This window comes from Zophobas morio, unplaced genomic scaffold (genome assembly GCF_036711695.1).
Source record: "Zophobas morio isolate AGI-343-1 ecotype UQ-CSIRO unplaced genomic scaffold, CSIRO_AGI_Zmor_V1 ptg000028l, whole genome shotgun sequence".
NCBI classification, from domain to species: domain Eukaryota; kingdom Metazoa; phylum Arthropoda; class Insecta; order Coleoptera; family Tenebrionidae; genus Zophobas; species Zophobas morio.
This window is the reverse complement of record NW_026972133.1, coordinates 3,112,346-3,135,806: the sequence shown is the minus strand read 5'-3', so window position 1 is coordinate 3,135,806 and position 23,461 is coordinate 3,112,346. Positions and strand designations below refer to the sequence as shown.

General features: G+C 34.4%; 3 protein-coding genes across 7 annotated transcripts in view; all 3 read right to left on the bottom strand.

Moving 5' to 3' along the window:
- Positions 1 to 5,059: 5,059 nt before the first annotated feature.
- LOC135136901 (beta-1,3-galactosyltransferase 1-like) lies at positions 5,060 to 6,236 on the bottom strand. The gene has a single exon (XM_064066364.1). It carries the CDS (start codon positions 6,122 to 6,124, stop codon positions 5,060 to 5,062), a length of 1,065 nt encoding a protein of 354 aa, XP_063922434.1. The 5' UTR covers positions 6,125 to 6,236.
- LOC135136900 (beta-1,3-galactosyltransferase 5-like) lies at positions 6,131 to 7,180 on the bottom strand. The gene has a single exon (XM_064066362.1). It carries the CDS (start codon positions 7,178 to 7,180, stop codon positions 6,131 to 6,133), a length of 1,050 nt encoding a protein of 349 aa, XP_063922432.1.
- Positions 7,181 to 13,550: 6,370 nt separating this feature from the next.
- LOC135136910 (zinc finger protein chinmo-like) overlaps positions 13,551 to 23,461 on the bottom strand; it is a 181,457-nt gene continuing 171,546 nt past the window's right edge. For all 5 annotated transcript variants that reach the window (XM_064066384.1, XM_064066388.1, XM_064066386.1 and 2 more), the window contains 2 exons: positions 17,045 to 17,278; positions 13,551 to 16,968 (listed from right to left, as the gene is read on the bottom strand). In XM_064066384.1, coding sequence (XP_063922454.1) covers positions 16,742 to 16,968; positions 17,045 to 17,278 — 461 coding nt within the window. In that variant the 3' untranslated portion in view covers positions 13,551 to 16,741. The remainder of the gene's footprint in view (positions 16,969 to 17,044; positions 17,279 to 23,461) is intronic.

The window sequence follows — 23,461 nt, the reverse complement described above, 5'->3', positions numbered from 1 at the left end:
TAAACTCCTAGCATTATAGTTTGTGAAAAAAACTTAAATTTGAAATGTTTTCACTGACTTTTTTTTTTCAAAAATATAAATTTTAAGAAATATATTAAGTAAAAAAACGTATAATATAAGCCCCGCCCACCCGCCCGATCTACATTGCGATAAATTTTTCATTCGTTGTCAGCCAAGAGGCAGAGCATAATTGCAAAATCCAGATTTTCCTACAAAAATATAAGCCCCGCCCACCCACCCGATCTCAATTGTGATAAATTTTTTATTCGTTGTTAGACCGAGGGGAGGAGCGTAACTGCAAAATCCATATTTGTCTACAAAAATTTATCATTTTGAACACCAAAACCAGAATTACTTCAATTCGAAAAGCTGAGAACAAAAGTTCTAAAAATATAAAGAAAATTTCCTGTAGATCCTAAAATCACAAAAAAAGCCAAATTTTGATAATCACTTTCAAATTATGCATGAAACTTATAACTTTTTAAATGTTAGCGTTATTAAGTAGTTTAAAAAAAAATTAATTCTAAATATTTTAATTGAGACTTTTTTATCGAGGAATAATTTGAAAATTTCGGCACACTTTGGAAAAAACTGAAAATAATTTGGAACAGAGAAGCTGAAAAGAAAATCACAACGGTCTAAAAATATAAACGAAAACTCTTGTACATCCCAAAAATCACAAAAACGTCTAAATTTTGACAGTTTGTGAACAGAATATAGATTCTAATATTTTAACTGAAACTCCGCCAGAAAAATTTTGAAAATTTCGGTACATTTTGGAAAAAACTGTAAATACTTTGAATAAAAAAAACTGAAAAGAACTCGTCTAAAATTATGAACTAAAATTCTTGTACATCTCAAAAATCACAAAAACGTCTAAATTTTGACAATTTGTGACGAGAATATAAATTCTAAATATTTTGACTAAAACTTCACCACAAAAATTTGAGAGTTTTGGCACTGAAATTTTCGTTACAAAAATTATGTAAATCTCACCCCCTTTTGAAAAACATTTAAAATCCAAATTACTTTGAATCCGACGCGCTGAGAACTAAGTAAAATTCTTGTAGATCTCAAAAATCATGTAAATTAGGTATGTATTATTTTTAAACTGTTGGCAGTATACTTTGACGAAAAACATAAATTTTTAAGATTTTAACAAAAATTTACAGACTAAAATTAAAAATTGTAAATTTTTTTACTAAAATTGCACCACAAAGTTTAGAAAATTTTGGCACATTTTTGAGAAAACTGGAAATATTTTGTATCAAAAAAGCTAAAAAGAACAGATTTAACAATACAAACAAAAATTCTTACAGATCTCAAAAATCATACAAAGCCCAAATTCTGAAAATCATTTAAAAATAAATAACTTACAATTTCTAAAATCCTAGCATCACAGTTCGTGAAAAAAACTTAAATTTTAAATGTTTTACTGACATTTTTTTTCAAAAATATAAATTTTAAAGATTTTAACAGAAATTTCCCGACTACAATATTGAAAAGTTCAGCAATTTTGGAAAAAAACTGAAAATACTTTGGATTATTGAATTTCTAGCAGAAGAAGACTACACATATTAAGAAAAAAGGGGCAAAATATAAGCCCCGCCCACCCACCCGATGTCCATTGTGATGAATTTTTCATTCGTCGTCATACCGAGAGGCGGAGTGTAATTGCAAAATCCAGATTTCCTAACAAAAATATAAGCCCCGCCCACCCGCCCGATTTCAATTGTGATGAATTTTTCATTCGCTGTCAGACCGAGGGGCGGAGCGTAATTGCAAATTTCGGATTTCCCTACAAAAATTTATCATTTTGGACGCCAAATTTTATGTTTTGGAAATTTCAAACTAAAATTCAGAATTATTTCAATTCGAAAAGCTGAGAACAAAAGATCTAAAAATATAAAGAAAATTTCCCGTAGGTCCTAAAATCACCAAAAAGCCAAATTTTGATAATCACTTTCAAATTATGCAACTCATAATTTTTTAAATGTTGGCGCTATTAGTTTGAAAGAAATAAATTTTAAATATTTTAATTAAGACTTTTTTACGGAGAAATAATTTTGGAAAAGACTGAAAATATTTTGGAACTAAAAAGCTGAAAAGAATAGGTCTAAAAATATAAACGAAAATTCTTGTACATCCCAGAAATCACAAAAACGTCTAAATTTTGACACTTTGTGAACAGAATATAGATTCTAAATGTTTTAACTAAAACTTCACCACAAAATTTTGAAAATTTTGACATATTTTTGAGAAAACTGGAAATATTTTGTATCAAAAAAGCTGAAAAGAACAGATTTAACAATACAAACAAAAATTCTTGCAGATCCCAAAAATCATAAAAAATCCAAATTTTGAAAATCATTAAAAATAAATAACTTACAATTTTTAAAATCCAGCATTACAGTTCGTGAAAACAACTTAAATTTGAAATGTTTTCATTGACATTTTATTTCAAAAATATAAATTTTAAAAATTTCGGCATATTTTGCAAAACACTGAAAATACTTTGGACCAGAAAAACTGAAAAGAACCAGTAGTCTAAAAATACAAACGAAAGTTTTTATGGATCCCAAAATTCAGGAAATCGAAATTTTGACATTTTGTGAAGAAAATATAAATTTTAAATATTTGACTGAAACTTCGCTTCAAAATTTGATGTTTTGTGTCGACTTGAATAAATATTGAATTTCTAGCCGAAAGAAGACTGCACATATTAGAAAAAACGGCAAAATATAAGCCCCGCCCACCCGCCCGATCTCCATTGTGATGAATTTTTTATTCGTTGTCAGACCGAGGGGCGGAGCGTAATTGCAAGATCACCAAAAATTTATAATTTTGAACACCAAATTTTTAGTTTTGGAAATTTCAACACGTCTAAAAAAAACTAAAATTTAGAATTATTTCAATCCGAAAAGCCGAGAACAAAAGATCTAAAAATATGTATAAAGAAAATTTCTTGTAGATCCTAAAATCACAAAAAAGCCAAATTTTGAAAATCATTTTCAAATTATGTAACTCATAATTTAGCGTTATTAGTTTGAAAAAAATTCTAAATATTTTAATTGACACTTTTTCACCGACAAATAATTTGAAAATTTCGGCACATTTTAGAAAAACTGAACACTAAAATTCAAATTACTTTGAATCCGAAACGCTTGACAACAAAACAAAATTCTTGTAGATCTCACAAATCATCTAAATTACTGTAATTAAACTGTTGTCAGTATAATTTGACGAAAAATATAAATTTTAAAGATATGAACAAAAATTTCCAGACTAAAATATTAAAAATTTCGGCATATTTTGGAAAAAACTGAGAATACTTTGGATCAGAAAAGCTGAAAAGAACAGATTTATCAACACAAACAAAAATTGTTGCAGATGTCAAAAAGGTGTAAATTTTGAAAATCATTTAAAAATAAGTTAATTACACATTATAGTTCACGAAAAAAAATTAAATGTTTTCACTGAAACTTTTGTCATTACATTTTTGAAAACTTCACATTTTGAAAAACATCTAAAATTCAAGATATTTTGAATCCCGAAAGCTGAGAACAAAATATTTGAGAATACAAAGGAAAATTCTTGCAGATCTCAAAAATCATGTAAATTACTATTTTGAAAATGTTGGCATTATAGTTTGAGGAAAAGTACAAATTCTAAATATTTTAACAAAAACCTTCCCAAAGAAAATTTTGAAAATTTTGGCACATTTTAGGAAAAACTGGAAATATTTTGTACCAAAAAAGCTGAAAAGAACAGATTTAACAATACAAACAAAAATTTAGGTGAGAAAATTCAGATTTCCCTACAAAAAATTATTATTTTGAACATGTTTGGAAATTTCAACACATCAAAAAAAACTAAAATGCAAAATAATTTCAGTTCGAAGAGCTGAGAACAAAACATCTAAAAGTATAAAGGCAATTTCTTGTAAATTCCAAAATCACAAAAATGCTAAATTTGGAGAATCCCTTGTACATTATGTAAAAAATTTGTAAAATGAGAATTTGTAGTTCGAGAAAAATTTAAAATCTAAATATTTTAATAGAGAAAGTTCTTGTCGATCCCAAAAATTATAAAAACGTCTAAATACAAATTCGAAATTTGTTAACCTAAACGGTTGTCCAGAAATTTTAAATCTTCTTTATTTTCTTAATCAACCTGAAGATTTTTTAATTGACCCAAACAATTTAATTCTCTTTAATTTTGAATTGAAAACTTTCCAATAACACCTAAAATTGTTTGTAATTTTTTTAATTTGTAATTTAATATTTGCAATAACCTGAGGTCGTCTATTTTCGAATCGACTTGAATAAATTTTGAATTATTATTAGCCGAAGCACTTTCTGGTATATTTTGAGCTAACGTCATTTATTTTTTGAGGAGGATAATCAGCCAAATTTTGCTTACATAATATAAAGCTAATCACACACTGACGTCCATTTTCAAAAGCCACCCCCTTCTCCAGGAAGCCCATTTCTCCTTCTGCAACGAACGTCTAATGGACTGACAATAGTCACCCCACTAAACTAACAATGCCAAGTATAGACCCATTAATCACCTAGTTATCTGCAAAACTAACGCCCTCCGTACCTCTAAAGGGTTGCAGAACTTTTTTACCCCCCATTTATTCACGGTCCAACCGAAAATAATACACATTTACATTGTAACCGTACACACGTGTTAGTCCAACAAGAACAGATTTTACGCCGACTAGCCTGAGCTCTTAAATATTTAAAACTTTACCTGGATTAAGTGGCGAAGCGATTTCGATAATGGAAACAGGGTGTCGGTTTATTTTTTATGGCTAATAAAATAAGGAAATGTTAAAAGATAGATATCACTTAGAGTGGCACGTGCCAGGGTGAGCTTGTGGTCATAATAGCCCAGTGCACGTGTCCAAGTGTGACAGTGTTTATCCGGAGGCGTTTTGTGATTTTAATTGGGGGTCTTGTGGATGCGATAGCCCTCTTCAACTTATGGCGTGATCGTTTTTTGAACTTGTTTTGTTATATTGGTTGCCTATCTTTAACAATAATATTATACTTTAGAAATATTTAATACTGTTTAAATTCATTTTCGAGCATTTTAAATTTCTCTTCGCTTGATCGAGCAACTTCTGCACTGCAAAAATCTCCTGGGGGTTAAACCCATGCAACGTAACCAATTTCATCATTCTGCACCAAATCCTCGGCACTCGATAATCCGTAAACAAGTACAAGTGCCACCTGTGAATCTTCATCTTCTCCGCACAAATCCCAGTCACGAAGACGTCCTCCAGGTGAAACAGCGGCAACTCCAAAGCCGCGCTGTACAACTCCCTGGCCACTCGCAGCGACATCAAGTACGCAGGTCCGGCCAAAAACTTCGGGTACGTGTGTCCCAAAAACATATACCTGGGGGCGTACCACTTCTTGTTGTAGTCATTCTTGCGCCGCTCCCCTATAATCGCCCTCCCCATCAACAGCCTCTTCTTCATGTCGTTCGGCAACAACTCCACAAGCTTCACCAAATTCTCCACGTTGACGAAGAGATCTTCGTCTGCTTTCACCAGAAACTTGCACTGGTCTTGACTCTCGAAGAGTTTGAGCATGGAGATCGACTTGAGTGTGAGGTTGGCGTAGTCGTCGATGAAGTCCTCGATGATGATGTCGCCGTGTTCGAGGTTTTCGCTCCTGGTGATGTCGCGGGTCGACCAGTCCCGGGTTTGGCCCAAAAGGAAGAAGAGCGATGCGTTGTTGTTGAAGAGGAGGGTTGGGTCGCCCCAGGTCCGGCGAATGGCATCTCGGGCCTCCTTGTTGTGGGGGCGGGAGTGCACGAAAATGAGGACGGTTTTAGGGGCGTTACAAAAATTGTGGGGGAGGTTGTTGACTTGGAGGTTGAGGTAAAAATTGACGTTGCGGGGAGTGTCTTCAGGCCAGTGGTCCAGAGGGGTCACTGCGTGTCTGCAGCGAACGATGATGTAGAAGTGGATGGACGCCACGACGAAGATTATGATGAAGAATTCTTTGGGGGTTGGATGCATTTTGACGTACTTTGATTTTAGCGGCGCCAACTTTCTTAATATTTTTAAATGAATAGGCAACCAGTCATACTTAATTGCTGGTTGCATAATTTCCTATTCATTATCAAACGCCAGAATTTTTTCTATTATCTTCGGATCAGTACTATTAGCCTCCATCTCTTGGTAAAGTGAGCGTAAATATTCGAGCGAACATTTGTAATTATTTTGTGCCCTTTCGAGCAACCTCTGCACTCTAAAAATCTCCTTGGGCCTAAAACCATGCATCGTAATCAACCTCAAAATGACACATTTTCCCTTCGGCACCCCATAATCCGTAAACAAAGGCAAATCCTGTGGCCTAATCCCCACTTTCTTCGCGCAAATCCCCGTCAAGAAAACGTCCTCCAGGTGAAAAAGCGGCAGCTCCAAAGCCGCTTTGTACAACTTCTTCGCCACCTGCAGCGACATCACGTACGCAGGCCCAGCCAGAAAATTCGGATACGTGCGCCCCAAAAACATATACCTGGGGGCATACCACCTATCATAGTAGTCATTCTGGCGCCTCTCCCGCCAAATCGCCCTCCCCATCAACAATTTCTCCTTCGCGCTATCAGCAAAGAAGTGCATAATTCTAACCAACTTCTCCACGTTGACGAAAAGATCGTCGTCGGCTTTCAAGAGAAACCGGCACTGGTTTTGGCTCTGGAAGAGTTTGAGCATCGACACCGACTTGAGTGTCAGGTTGGCGTAGTTGTCGATGAAGTCCTCGACGATGATGTCTCCGTGTTCGAGGTTTTCGGCCATGATGATTTCGCGCGTGGACGGGGGGTTCCTGGTTTCGCCCAGAAGGAAGAACAGGAGGGCGTTGGTTTTGGTGAGGCGGTCTGGGTCGCCCCAGGTGCGGCGGATGGCGGCTCGTGCCGCCTTGTTTCTTGGGTGCGAGTGGACGAGGATGAGGAGGGTTGTTGGGGTGGTGCAGAAGTCGGTGAGGAGGTTTTTGACGTCGAGGTTTATGTAGAGGGAGATGTTTCGGGAGGTGGTTTCGGGCCAGGCGTTCAGAGGGAGCTCTGCGTGCCTGCAGCGAAGTAGAAGGTAAATGTGTAGTAGTGCTAGGAGGATGATTACGATGAAGAACTGTTTGGGAGTTAGGTGCATTTTGACCATTTTGACACTGACAGCACTGCCAGCCTAGATAAATAAATAATTGGTCGAACGTTATTTCGTCCTTGAATTACGGTGCAACAAATTCTGCTTCTTTAAAGAATTATGAAATTTGATTTTGAGAAGTTTTACTTTTTTGTTATAACCTCTATGGAGAGAACTTGTCACAGTCTAAGAGAGAAAAAGGGTTTCATTTTCTTAAAAAAGTGAGTTGGGCCCTCGAGAAGGTTACAACTTCTTTAAAAAAACGACAGGTAGGGCACATGAGAAAGTTTCATATTCTTAAAAAAAAAGACAGTTGGGGCCTTCGAAAAGGTTTCGACTTCTTTAAAAAAAGACAATTGAGAACCCCGAGAAGGTTTCATATTATTAAAAAAAACCCTTAGGATCCCCTAGAAGGTTTCACATTATTAAAATGACAGAGACTCGGGAGCCCCGAGAAGGTTTCACATATAAAAAAAAACCCTTGAGATACCCGATAAGGTTTGACATTATTAAAATAAGAGAGACTTGGGGGCCCAGAGAACGTTTCACATTATTAAAAAAAACCCTTGGGGTCTCCGAGAAGGTTTCATATTATTAAAAAAAAACCCTTGGGGTCCCCGAGAAGGTTTTACATATTAAAAAAAAAAAACTTGGGATACCCGAGAAGGTTTCACATTATTAAAATAAGAAAGACTTGGGAGCCCCGAGAAGGTTTCACATATTAAAAAAAAAAACCTTGGAGTCACCGAGAAGGTTTCACATTATTAAAAAAAAACCCTTGGGGTCCCCGAGAAGGTTTCACATTATTAAAATTAGAGGGACTTGGGAGCCCCGAGAAGGTTTCATATTATTAAAATAAGAGAGACTTGGGAGCCCCAAGAAGGTTTCTCATTATTATTAAAAAAACCCTTGGAGTCCCCGAGAAGGTTTCAGATTATTAAAAAAAAACCCTTGGAGTCCCCGAGAAGGTTTCACATTATTAAAATTAGAGAGACTTGGGAGCCACGCGAAGGTTTGACATTATTAAAATAAAAGAATCTTGGAGGCCCCGAGAAGGTTTCAGATTATTAAAAAAAAACCGTTAGAGTCCCCGAGAAGGTTTCACATATTAAAAAAAACCCTTGGGGTCCCCGAGAAGGTTTCACATTATTCATATTACAGAAATTTGGGAGCCCCGAGAAGATTTCACATTGTTAAAAAAAACCCTTAGGATTCCCGAGAAAGTTTCACATTATTAAAATAAGAAAGACTTGGGAACCCCGAGAAGGTTTCACATATTAAAAAAAACCCTTGGGATACCCGAGAAAGTTTGACATTGTTAAAATAAGAGAGACTTGGGGGCCCAGAGAACGTTTCACATTATTAAAAAAAAACCCTTGGGGTCTCCGAGAAGGTTTCATATTATTAAAAAAAACCCTTGGGGTCCCCGAGAAGGTTTTACATATTAAAAAAAAAACTTGGGATACCCGAGAAGTTTTCACATTATTAAAATAAGAAAGACTTGGGAGCCCCGAGAAGGTTTCACATATTAAAAAAAAAAAACCTTGGAGTCACCGAGAAGGTTTCACATTATTAAAAAAAAACCCTTGGGGTCCCCGAGAAGGTTTCACATTATTAAAATTAGAGGGACTTGGGAGCCCCGAGAAGGTTTCTCATTATTATTAAAAAAACCCTTGGAGTCCCCGAGAAGGTTTCACATTATTAAAATTAGAGAGCCTTGGGAGCCACGCGACGGTTTGACATTATTAAAATAAAAGAATCTTGGAGGCCCCGAGAAGGTTTCAGATTATTAAAAAAAACCGTTAGAGTCCCCGAGAAGGTTTCACATATTAAAAAAAACCCTTGGGGTCCCCGAGAAGGTTTCACATTATTCATATTACAGAAATTTGGGAGCCCCGCGAAGATTTCACATATTAAAAAAAACCCTTGGGATACCCGAGAAGGGTTCACATTATTAAAATAAGAGAGACTTGGGAGCCCCGAGAAGGTTTCTCATTATTATGAAAAAACCCTTGGGGTCCCCGAGAAGGTTCCCCATATTAAAAAAAAACCCTTGAAATACCCGAGAAGGTTTCACATTATTAAAATAAGAGAGACTTGGGAACCCCGAGAAGGGTTGACATTATTAAAATAAGAGAGACTTGGGGGCCCCGAGAAGGTTTCACATTATTAAAAAAAAACCCTTGAGGTCCCCGAGAAGGTTTCAGATTATTATTAAAAAAAAAACTCTTGGGGTCCCCAAGAATGTTTCACTTTATTATAATAAAAGAGACTTTAAATCCCCCAGAAAGTTTCTCATTATTATTAAAAAAACCCTTGGAGTCCCCGAGAAGGTTTCACATTATTAAAATTAGAGAAACTTGGGGGCCCCAAGAAGGTTTCAGATTATTAAAAAAAACCCTTGGAGTCCCCGAGAAGGTTTTACATATTAAAAAAAAAAAACTTGGGATACCCGAGAAGTTTTCACATTATTAAAATAAGAAAGACTTGGGAGCCCCGAGAAGGTTTCACATATTAAAAAAAAAAAACCTTGGAGTCACCGAGAAGGTTTCACATTATTAAAAAAAAACCCTTGGGGTCCCCGAGAAGGTTTCACATTATTAAAATTAGAGGGACTTGGGAGCCCCGGGAAGGTTTCACATTATTAAAATAAGAGAGACTTGGGAGCCCCAAGAAGGTTTCTCATTATTATTAAAAAAACCCTTGGAGTCCCCGAGAAGGTTTCACATTATTAAAATTAGAGAGACTTGGGAGCCACGCGAAGGTTTGACATTATTAAAATAAAAGAATCTTGGAGGCCCCGAGAAGGTTTCAGATTATTAAAAAAAAACCGTTGGAGTCCCCGAGAAGGTTTCACATATTAAAAAAAACCTTTGGGGTCCCCGAGAAGGTTTCACATTATTCATATTACAGAAATTTGGGAGCCCCGAGAAGATTTCACATATTAAAAAAAAACCTTGGGATACCCGAGAAGGGTTCACATTATTAAAATAAGAGAGACTTGGGAGCTCCGAGAAGGTTTCACATATTAAAAAAAAAAACCTTGGTATACCCGAGAAAGTTTGACATTATTAAAATTACAGAAACTCGAAGGCCCAGAGGAGGTTTCACATTATTAAAAAAAACCCTTGGGGTCCCCGAGAAGGTTTCATATTATTAAAAAAAACCCTTGGGGTCCCCGAGAAGGTTCCCCATATTAAAAAAAAACCCTTGGGATACCCGAGAAGGTTTCACATTATTAAAATAAGAGAGACTTGGGAACCCCGAGAAGGTTTGACATTATTAAAATAAGAGAGACTTGTGGGCCCCGAGAAGGTTTCACATTATTAAAAAAAAAACCTTGAGGTCCCCGAGAAGGTTTCACATTATTATTAAAAAAAAACCCTTGGCGTCCCCGAGAAGGTTTCACATATTAAAAACAATCCTTGGGGTCCCCGAGAAGGTTTCACATTATTATAATAAGAAAGACCTGGGAGCCCCGAGAAGATTTCACATATTAAAAAATAACCCTTGGGATACCCGAGAAGGTTTCACATTATTAAAAAAAAACTCTTGGGGTCCCCGAGAATGTTTCACATTATTATAATAAGAGAGACTTGGGAGCCCTGAGAAAGTTTCACATATTAAAAAAAACCCTTGGAGTCCCTGAGAAGGTTTCACATTATTAAAACATACCCTTGGGGTCCCCGAGAAGGTTTCACATTATTAAAATTAGAGGGACTTAGGAGCCCCGAGAAGGTTTGACAGTATTAAAATAAGAGAGACTTGGGGGACCCGAGAAAGTTTCACATTATTAAAAACCCTTGGGACCCCCGAAAAGGTTTCATATTATTAAAAAAACCCTTGGGATACCCGAGAAGGTTTCACATTATTAAAATAAGAAAGACTTGGGAGCCCCGAGAAGGTTTCACATATTTAAAAAAAACCTTGGAATCCCCGAGAAGATTTCACATTATTAAAAAAAAACCCTTGGGGTCCGCGAGAAGGTTTCACATTATTAATATTAGAGAAATTTGGGAGCCCCGAGAAGGTTTCACATATTAAAAAAAACCCTTGGGATACCCTAGAAGGGTTCGCATTATTAAAATAAGAGAGACTTGGGAGCCCCGAGAACGTTTCACATATTTAAAAAAACCCTTGGGATACCCGAGAAGATTTCACATTATTAAAATTAGAGGGACTTAGGAGCCCCGAGAAGGTTTGACATTATTAAAATAAGAGAGACTTGGGGGCCCCAAGAAGCTTTCACATTATTAAAAACTCTTGGGACCCCCGAAAAGCTTTCATATTATTAAAAAACCCTTGGGATACCCGAGAAGGTTTCACATTATTGATATTAGAGAAATTTGGGAGCCCCGAGAAGATTTCACATATTAAAAAAAAACCCTTGGGATACCCTAGAAGGGTTCACATTATTAAAATAAGAGAGACTTGGGAGCCCCGAGAACGTTTCACATATTTAAAAAAACCCTTGGGATACCCGAGAAGATTTCACATTATTAAAATAAGAGAGACTTGGGAGCCCCGAGAAGGTTTCACATATTTAAAAAAACCTTGGAGTCCCCGAGAAGGTTTCACATTATTATAATAAGAGAGACTTGGGAGCCCCGAGAAGGTTTCACATTACTAAAAAAAACCCATGGGGTCCCCGAGAAGGTTTCACCTTCTTTAAAAAGACAGTTGGGACGCCCGAGAAGATTTCTAATAATGTGAAACTTTCTCGGACGTCCCAGTTGGTTGCGACAGTTGGGAAGTTGGGACCCTTGAGAAGGTTTCACATCATTAAAAAACCGGTTGGAAACCCCGAGAAGATTTCAACTTCTTTAAAAAAGTCACTTGGGGTCCCCGAGAAGGTTTCACCTACTTTAAAAAGACAGTTGGGGCGCGCGAGGGGGTTTAACTTTCTTAAAAAAGAGAGACTTGAGAACCCCGTTTTAAAAGTACCTAGACAGTTGGAGCACCTGAGAAGGTTTCAGCTTCTTAAAAAAAAACACTTCGAGACCTCCGAGGGGATTTCACCTTCTTTAAAAAGAAACGACACTTGGGACCCCCAAAAAAGTTTTACATTATTAAATAAAGACACTTGGGACCCCCGAGAAGGTTTTACTTTGTTTAAAAAAATTGGTCGAAAGCTGGTTCGACAGAACTTCCCTCGCAGCTAAATTACAGTGAAATATATCCGGCATTTTTGAGTCGAGTTTTTACTTTACAGAATTTTCTAATGACGTCATCAACATTTTTGCAAGGACACGTATATCAACTTGGATTGGTACAGTGTAATACTAAAAATAACAGTATGGTATTCTCAAAATTTTCTAGAAAAATGGAGCGAGCCGTTCCTGATTTAATCAATAAAATAAATTGACACATTCACTATTTTTTTTTGAGCCGCATGTATAAGCAAATCTAAAAAATATGAAAACAATGATAAAACACCTTTAAATTTCACAAGTTTTTACAAGATTAATAGGGGCAAACTCAGTTTTATCTTAACAAATACTAGCCCCGCCCACCCACCCCCTGTTTTCTCAGAGGATATGTGATTTGCCAAAATCAGTCTTATCTTACCAAGTACTAGCCCCGCCCACCCGCCCTTTATTTTCTCACAGGGTAATACTTGCTAGAACTATCATAGAGAGCTGTCCTGTGAGAAAATAGGGGCCGGTGGGCGGGGCTAGCACTTGCTACGATTAGACTGATTTTGTCCCTATTAAACTTGTAAAAACTTTAAAAAGGTGTTAAATTGAATATTTCCATAGTAACGAATTAAATTAAATGAGTAAAATGTGATTGGATATTTATTTTTTAACAACTCAGTAATTAATTTTTCTGAGACATCCTGTATAAGCAAGTTAAAAAAATATTAATTATATACTAAAAATAAATCACAAGTATAAACTCATCATATTTTGCACATTTAAGATAGGATATATTCAGTCATATTTTAAGGTGACGTCATCAATTTTAATAAAAAAATTTACCATGCTTGTGATAAATTTAAAACATCTTCAAGATTTCATAGTCGGTTTTCCTGATTAAATCAAATTGGTAGGGATGATCAGAAAAATTTTGGTTAGTGTTTTACCATCTACATATTTCTAATATAAATACAAAATTTGACAACAATCGGTCCAGTAAACGTCGTGGAAATACAAAAGTGGCCATTTGTCCGAAGTGTAGTATAAAACTAACTACAAGTACTCACACGTGTAATGTCAGTTGCATACTCAGAATTTAAATTAAAACTGGTGTATTGCTGGTTGCCTGCTTCTGAAAAATTTAAGTATTACGTAGTCGAAAACTGTGGGAATCAGAGTTGGCAAAGTTCAACGATGGAAAAACGTAGTTTTGCGTTTGGTGTGTTACGGGTTTGGAATGAAAGGTCGAATAAACGACAAATTGTTTATTAAAATTAATAAGTAAAACAGAACATGAATACATAGTCAATTACTTGCATTTAAATTACTTATATACAATAAGTAGTTGATAATTATACTCCCAATGCAAGGAGTGGGTTCGTGATGGCTGTACACATTACATTACATTGTGTTAAGTTTAACAGTGTGACAATGTAATGTTATCGTCTAGGAACACATAACTGTTGCGTTAGTTATATAGTGAGTGTCACAGCATATAGTACGGGTACTATGAATAATATTCTCCAACAGCATCATTCATCAGAAAAAACGATACACGTGTTTGTACCTACTACATGCAGAGACTAAAGAAATCGCGTCGATTCCCTTAATCTATGACAGTAGCTCTTACCTAGAATGTCTAAATAGGTATATGTATGCAATAACAATCTATTACAACTTTACATAATTATATCTGACGAGATTCGGTGATTCCCTGAATACTATTACATAATTAAAATTTTCATTTCTTGCGTTTTGTACTTTTGTTTAATTCCTGAGTTGTACATAAACACCTAGGTAAGTTCGCATATAAAACAATATAATTACATTGTTTGTACTAACATTTTCAACGAAGGAGTAGTAGTGGAATACATTATTAGTCTGAGGTAGTTTCACTTTTCCATATTATATTTCTCTGCTTTGTACTGTCACGTAACGTGGTGGTTAAGTGTGACCTCTGTACTGAGTTAACAGGCAACAAATATCTGAACGTACTATTAACATTATTCGAGTGCCAATATATACAAATAATGCGGCGACGTTGGAAACAAACGGACAGTAACAAACTAAGTAGAAAAAAAATTCAGCAGCATCGATACCCGTGGTTAGAAGTGGGTTTGTTTCCAACATCCGTAACATCCATGAAATGTGATTTAACATATAACAGTCATACAACGCATGCACACGCCTCATAAATAATAACATGCATGTATGTAGTAAACGAACGAAAAAAACATTAATTAAAAAATCCCTGAACGAATACCTGAGATTATTGCGAAATTATGAAGAAAACGACATTCACATCGATCACGTTAACATTGCATTGCCACTATTAATACAATATGACACAGTAGATGTAAACATGTAAAAAACAGATGCGACCCGCCGCGGGGGCGGCGACATCAGGAACAGCACAAATTTATAAAAGCCGTTACAATACACGAGGACATGTTCATCGGTCGGAAATCAAAACATTCAAACATTGAGTGGGAAAAAAATGGCACGTCCCCAGTGAACAATCGAGAGTTTGATATAAAAGTCGAAAAATCCGTTCACTTAGTTCTATTTTTGTTTGTTCAGTTCCGTCACCAATCACTGTGCCTAAACCATATCAACCGGTTTTTCTTCATAAGATTGATTTTTATAGTTGAGACGATCAACTCTTGACAGTTAACAAATTAATAAAATTCACAAAAAAAACTGAATAAGGATATACATATTAACTTAATTATGCTTAAGACTAAGGTATAACATATACATATATAAAAACACGAAAATGGAACCCTGAATGCCTCAGATTTGGGCGCGGGCTCGGCTCGCAACCGCCACGAAGAACGCCTTCAATAAATATAATTACAACTCTGATTCTTCATGGTGGTTACGCGCACCGGACCCACTCTAAATCGCATGCATATTTACAGCCTTAAACGTAACTGAGTGCATTGGGAATGAAGCTGCTAAATAAAACAGACGAAGCCGAAGAGACAACCGACCCCCACCCCAAAACCGCGCCGACCCGAAAACCTACGACGATCTCGGGCGCCAGCTTTCTGCTACGACGCTTTTTTGCGGTGGACGACCCAATAGCAATTTTGTACTGTGGTAAAAGCTTTCAGTTATAACGTATGAACAACATAACACTGCTACTATCCCTACGAATTAATTAAAAAAAAAAAAAAAAATATACAATAAATTAGCGATGAATTGTCATGTTTCATGAGGTAGTTGATGTAACTGAAAAGCCACTTGTGTATATGTATGTATATAGTACTGTACGAAAATATAGACCCGTAATACAAGAAAAAATACTGTAGTATATATAGACGTTGAGGTAGTGTTATGTAGAAAGAGCTATTGATTTAATGACTAGTAGCTTTAAGAGCACAGCTTATAATTAATATCTATTTGGTTCATTGTATGCAATTATGGCATGTTGTTACCTTCAATAAACCCCTGGCCGACAAAAAACAAAAAGTGCGTGACACAATCAGGGTTCTGTTTTCAAAAAACGACCAACCAATCAAATTGAGCCAACGGATAATAAATAAAAACTGTAACTGGATCACATTATATACAAAATTTTATATCTATTATCCCGATTAACGTGAATTGGATTCACCGAAAAATTAAAAAAAAAAAAAAAAAGAAATGAGCTATTTATTATCTTAAAGCTTAGTTACTGTGATGAAATGAGAGGGGCAAATTAACGCTACCGTACCTGAGCTTTTATTGGAACTAAATTCTAAATTTTAATGTGTTGCACTAAATGACTAGCTGATACTAAAATGGTAAAGAAACTGAGGCAGCCGTTAAAGTTATGAGGTAGTTTCTGGGTTATCGGTTATAACCGCATAGCCAGGACGGTTAATATTCACATACACCCTGGCGTACAAAATTCACTTAATTAATACTTAAAACTATCGCCGTAACGTAAGTATTTTTCTTTAAAAAATATATGATAAGTACAACGAAAAGTAACCCTAACGAATGAAACTTCCAATTTTGAAAATTAAAAACTCTTACTTAGAGACCTAGAGACAAATTTTCGACGCTCTTGGGAATATTGAACTTATCCTTCGGTCTTAAAATTAACAACCTGAGTGAAGAACTTCTGAAGCCTTAAACATTATTTTAAACAATGCACTTGCACGTTTCACTTTTACAAACAAAACAAGACCAGCTCGTATTGTTTCTATCCTTACACTTGGTACTCCTTAACTAAAGTATAAAAAATGACACATACCATATTTAAGATAACAACACAGACAAGAGTCATGAATCCGATAGGCGGTACAGACTATAGAGAATATATTATATTTACATCAGATCTCACGCTTTACCGCCTCTCGGGGTGCACCTTACATTTAAAAATATCAGGTAGTTGTGGTTTGTTTTTTTTTGTAACTTTTTTTTTCTTTTTCAATTAGGGTTCTCTGCTTGCTTACGGGTTATGGTTGTGTACCTGCTGCTGGTTCTGAAACGCTTTCAGACTCAGTTCCGCCTTGTGTTCTCTGGCTATGTGTCGCCTCACTGTGTTATTGCGGGTGAAGGTACGTGAACAGAAGGGGCACGGCACCCGGATCCCCTGGTGCCGCTGTCGTATGTGAGCGCGCAAGTTGGTCTCATACCCGTACAATCGTTCGCAAAAAGGGCACTTCAATTTCTTTCCTGTAACAAACAAACCGGTCCTCAGTCACCAATTCTAACCCAAAAAAATCAAACATAACCTCACTTTCGCACTTACCATCAGGCGTATTCACCGTTCCGCTCTTGTGTGAGAGCTTCCCAGCGACAGAGTTCCACAACGACGCCGGCACCAGATCCGTCTTGTCCCTATCGTGATCATACTTGTTTATCTGACCGAGTGAGCCATTAGCCGAACCGTTATTGCTGAGTCCTGTGATGCTCGTGCTAGTCCCGCTTGTACTGTTGGGGGGCTCGTCCTGCTGGATGGCCGGCTCCATTTTCATCCTCAAATCTAACAATAACGACGAGTGTTAGCCCCAATTAAAACAAATTCAGACAAATCGTGTAGCAACTTTTGAAATTTTACGTAATTATGTTGGCAACAACTTGTCAATACCAACACCACTATTTTAAAAATAAATTTCACGACTTTTTTCGATCCTGTGGTAACTAAAATTGGTATAATGGGAAAATTAATGCATTTTCGATATAGTTAGTTACTGAAGTATCCGCAAATGTGTGAAAAATACTGGCTATAGAATACATTTTGGTATAAATTTTGGTGACAGGTTCAAATTTCGCGCTTCTGTCATGACAGATCACATAACGCCGTACGCTATCTACACAAACGGCACGGCCCATTTATCACTGACACCATGTGAACTAAAATCTGCTGTTCGATTCGCTCACCTCAAAAATTGGTAGGGTAATTAGCGCTATCTACTGGAATTTTCTTTAACGAAACAGTTCATCCTTTGTCAAAATTTACAAAAAATATTGTGAAAAAATGTTTTGTATGTGGAGCAAAGACTGGTTCGTTTTTTGAAATTCCCACAGAAGTAAGTAATTAAGAAAAACCTATTACATTGTATTGTATTATTATTACATTAGAGTAATATATTTTGCCATTTTTTTTATTAATATAATTATGTACTTTTGATTTCATAACAACAAACTTAACGCATGTTCAAAATGGTAAATTTTTGCAGGAAAGCTGGATTTTGCAATTATACTTCGCCTCTTGGTCTGACAACCAATGAAAAGTTCGTCACAATTGAGATCGGGCGGGTGGGCGGGGCTTATATTTTGCCCCCTTTTTTCTTAATATGCGTAGTCTCCTTTTCTTAGCGAGAAACTCAAAATATGTTCAGAATGGTAAGTTTTATAGGAAAATCTGGATTTTGCAATTAGGCTCCGCCCCTTGGTTTGACAACAAATGAAAAATTCATCACAATTGAGATCGGGCGGGCGGGCGGGGCTTATATTTTCCATCCCCTTTTTTTCTTAATATGCGTTGTCATCATTTTATAACAAGAAACTAAGTTAAAACTTACCACCATTTTGAACATGTTTTAAGTTTGTTGTTGTGAAAAGAAGACTATACATGTTCAGAAAAAAAGGGTGGCAAAATATAAGCCCCGCCCACCCACCCGATCTCAATTGTGATGAATTTTTCATTCGTTGTCTTCTTTTCATAACAAGATACCTAAAACATGTTGGAAATTGTAAATTTTTATAGGAAAATCTGAATTTTGCAATTACGCTCCGCCCCTTGGTCTGACAATGAATGAAAAATTCGTCACAACTGAGATCGGGTGGGTGGGCGGGGCTTATATTTTGGCCCTTTTTTAGCATACGCAGTATTTTTTTTCACAACAAGAAACTTAAAACATGTTCAAAATGTCAAATTTTTATAGGATAAACCTGGATTGCAAAATCCAGATTTTCCGATAAAAAGTTGTAGGAAAATGGGGATTTTGCAATTAAGCTCCGCCCTCCGGCTCACGACGAATAAAAAATTATGGCAATTTTAGAATTTTTGTAACTGTGAAGATGAGTCTGGAAACGTGTCTGAAAGTAATTCAGTTTTTTGAATTTTATTCGGTTTTCAAAGTGTGCTGAAATTTTCAAAAATTTTCGGCAGAATTTTAGTTAAAATATATAGAATTTATACTTTGTTCACAAACTGTCAAAATTTAGAAGATTTTGTTATTTTTGGGATTGACAAGAATTTTTGTTTATATTTTAAGACCTGTTCCTTTAAATTTTTCTGATTTAAAATATTTTCAGCTTTTCCAAAATGTGCCGAAATTTTCAAAATTTTTTTAGGTAGTCTTTATCAAAATATTTAGAAATTATATTTTTTCTCAAACTAATAACGCCAACATTTTAAAAGTAGTGAATTAGGTAAAATTAAAAAAAAAATTGAGACATAATTTGTAAGTGATGTCAAAATTTAGCCTTTTTGTGATTTTTGGGATATATTTTGAAGAAATTTTCTTTATATTTTTGGACGTTTGGTTCTCAGGTTTTCGAATTGAAAGCGTTTCGAATTTTAGTTTTTTTTTTTCAAAATGTGCTGAAATTTTCAAAATTTTTGTGGCAGAGCTTCAGCTAAAATATATAAAAGTTATATTTTGTTCACAAAGTGTCAAAATTTAACGGTTTTTGTGATTTTTAGGATGTACAAGAATTTTAGTTTATATTTTCAGACTTGTTCTTTTCAATTTTTCTGATTTAGAATATTTTAAGTTTTTTCCAAAATGTGCCGAAATTTTCAAAATTTTTGTGTATAAAGTTTTCATTAAAATATTTAGAATTCATATTTTTTCTCAAACTAATAATACTAATATTTTAAAAGTAGTGAATTACGTAACATTAAAAAAATTATGAGGCACATAATTTGAAAGTAGTTGTAAAAATTTAGCCTTTTCCTGATTTTGGTACTAAGAAATTGTCTTTATATATTTTGCCCCTTTTTTTTCTTAATATGCGTAGTGTTCTTTTCACAACAAGAAACTTAAAAGATGTTCGAAATGGAAGTTTTAATAGGAAAATCTGGATTTTGCAATTACGCTCCGCCCCTTGGTCTGGCAACGAATAAAAAACTCATCACAATTGAGATCGGGCGGGTGGGCGGAGCTTATATTTTCCAACAAGAACTTAAAACATGTTCAAAATGGCAAGTTTTAACTTAGTTTCTTGTTATGAAAAGAAGACGACGCATATTAAGAAAAAAACGGGGGCAAAATATAAACCCCGCCCACCCGCCCGATCTCAATTGTGACGAATTTTTCATTCGTTGTCACGCCAAGGGGCGGAGTCTAATTGCAAAAATCCATATTTTCCTATAAAAATTGATAAGAAAATAGGGATTTTTCAATGAAGCTCCGCCCCCCCGGCTCACGACAAATAAAAAATCATGGCAACTTTAGAATTTTTGTAACTGTGAAGATGAGTTTGGAGACGTACTTGAAAGTAATTAAGTTTTTTGAATTTAATTTGTTTTTCAAAGTGTGCTGAAATTTTCAAAATTTTTTGGCAGAATTTCCGTTAAATATATAGAATTTATATTTTGTTCACAAGTTGTCAAAATTTAGAAGTTTTTGTTATTTTTGGGTTTAACAAGAATTTTTGTTTATGTTTTTAGACCTGTTCCTTTAAATTTTTCTGATTTAAAATATTTTCTGTTTTTTCCAAAATGTGCCGAAGTTTTCAAAATTTTTGTCGGTAAAGTCTCTATCAAAATATTTAGAATTTATATTTTTTCTCAAACTAATAACGCCAACATCTTAAAAGTAGTGAATTAGGTAAAATTAAAAATATTTTGAGCCACAATATACAAGTGTTTTAGTAATTTTGGGATCTACTTTGAAGAAATTTTCTTTATATTTTTGAATGTTTTGTTCTCAACTTTTCGAATTGAAAACATTTTGAATATTAGTTTTTTTCAAAATGTGTTAAAATTTTCAAAATTTTTGTAACGGAGTTTCAGCTAAAATATATAAAATTTTTATTTTGTTCACAAAGTGTCCAAATTTAAAGATTTTTGTGATTTTTGAGATGTACAAGAATTTTGGTTTATATTTTTTGACTTGTTCTGTTCAATTTTCTGATTTAAAATATTTTCAGTTTTTTCCAAAATGTCCCAGAATTTTCTAAATTTTTCTCGATAAAGTTTTTATTAAAATATTTAAAATTCATATATTTTTTTTCAAACTAATAACACTAATATTTTAAAAGTAGTTGTCAAAATTTACTCTTTTTGTGATTTTGGGATCTACTTCAAAGAAATTTTCTTTATATTTTGCCCCCTTTTTTTTTCTTAATATGCGTAGTCTTCTTTTCACAACAAGAAACTTAAAACATGATCAAAATGGTAAGTTTTTATAGGAAAATCTGGATTTTGCAATTACGCTCCGCCCCTTCGTCTGACAACGAATGAAAAATTCATCACAATTGAGATCGGGCGGGTGGGCGGGGCTTATATTTTCCATCCTTTTTTCTTAATATGTGTCGTCTTCGTTTCATAACTAGAAACTAAGTTAAAACTTACCGTTTTGAACATGTTTTAAGTTTCTTGTTATGAAAAGAAGACTACGCATGTTAAGAAAAAAAGGGTGGCAAAATATAAACCCCGCCCACCCACCCGATCTCAATTGTGACGAATTTCTCATTCGTTGTCACACCAAGGGGCGGAGCTTAAATGCAAAATCCCCATTTTCCTATAAATTTTTATAGGAAAATCTGGACTTTGCAATTACGCTCCGCCACCGGCTCACGACGAATAAAAAATCATGGCAATTTTAGATTTTTTTCAGTTTTTGGAACTAAAAGAATTTTGAATTTTAGTTGTTTTTCAACGTGTGCTGAAATTTTCAAAATTTTTTGGCGGACTTTCAGTTAAAAATATATAAAATTTATATTTTCTTCACAAACTATCAAAATTTAGAAGTTTTTGTTATTTTTGGGATCGCAAGAATTTTTATTTGTATTGTTAAATCTGTTCTTTTCATCTTTTTTGACCCGAAATATTTCCAGTTTTTTCCAAAATGTGCCAAGATTTTCAAAATTTTCGTCGGAAAAGTTTTTGTTAAAACATTTTAAAAATAGTTAAATTAGGTGATCCTTGAGGTCTGCAAGAATTTTTCTTTATATTTTCAAATATTTTGTCGTCAGTTTTCGGATTCAAAGTATTTTGAATTTTTCAAAATGTGGTGAAGTTTCCAAACTTTTGTGGCAAAAGTTTCAGTAAAAGTATTTGTTAAATCTGTTCTTTTCAGCTTTTTTGATCCAAAATATTTCCAGTTTTTTCCAAAATGTGCCAAGATTTTCAAAATTTTCGTCGAAAAAGTTTTTGTTAAAATATTTAAAATTTGTATTTTTCCTCCAACTATAATAAAAACATTTTAAAAATAGTTAAATTAGGTGATCCTTGAGGTCTGCAAGAATTTTTCTTTGTATTTTCAAATATTTTGTCGTCAGTTTTTGGATTCAAAGTATTTTGAATTTTTCAAAATGTGGTGAAATTTCCAAACTTTTGTGACACAAGTTTCAGTAAAAGCATTTGTTAAATTTGTTCTTTTCAGCTTTTTTGATCCAAAATATTTCCAGTTTTTTCCAAAATGTGCCAAGATTTTCAAAATTTTCGTCGGAAAAGTTTTTGTTAAAATATTTAAAATTTGCATTTTTCCTCCAACTATAATAAAAACATTTTAAAAATAGTTAAATTAGGCGATCCTTGAGGTCTGCAAGAATTTTTCTTTGTATTTTCAAATATTTTGTCGTCAGTTTTCGGATTCAAAGTATTTTGAATTTTTCAAAATGTGGTGAAGTTTCCAAACTTTTGTGACACAAGTTTCAGTAAAAGCATTTGTTAAATTTGTTCTTTTCAGCTTTTTTGATCCAAAATATTTCCAGTTTTTTCCAAAATGTGCCAAGATTTTCAAAATTTTCGTCGGAATAGTTTTTGTTAAAATATTTAAAATTTGCATTTTTCCTCCAACTATAATAAAAACATTTTAAAAATAGTTAAATAAGGTGATCCTTGAGGTCTGCAAGAATTTTTCTTTGTATTTTCAAATATTTTGTCGTCAGTTTTCGGATTCAAAGTATTTTGAATTTTTCAAAATGTGGTGAAATTTCCAAACTTTTGTGACACAAGTTTCAGTAAAAGCATTTGTTAAATTTGTTCTTTTCAGCTTTTTTGATCCAAAATATTTCCAGTTTTTTCCAAAATGTGCCAAGATTTTCAAAATTTTCGTCGGAAAAGTTTTTGTTAAAATATTTAAAATTTGCATTTTTCCCCCAACTATAATAAAAACATTTTAAAAATAGTTAAATTAGGCGATCCTTGAGGTCTGCAAGAATTTTTCTTTGTATTTTCAAATATTTTGTCGTCAGTTTTCGGATTCAAAGTATTTTGAATTTTTCAAAATGTGGTGAAGTTTCCAAACTTTTGTGACAAAAGTTTCAGTAAAAGCATTTGTTAAATCTGTTCTTTTCAGCTTTTTTGATCCAAAATATTTCCAGTTTTTTCCAAAATGTGCCAAGATTTTCAAAATTTTCGTCGGAAAAGTTTTTGTTAAAATGTTTAAAATTTGTATTTTTCCTCCAACTATAATAAAAACATTTTAAAAATAGTTAATTTAGTTGATCCTTGAGGTCTGCAAGAATTTTTCTTTATACAGTGGAC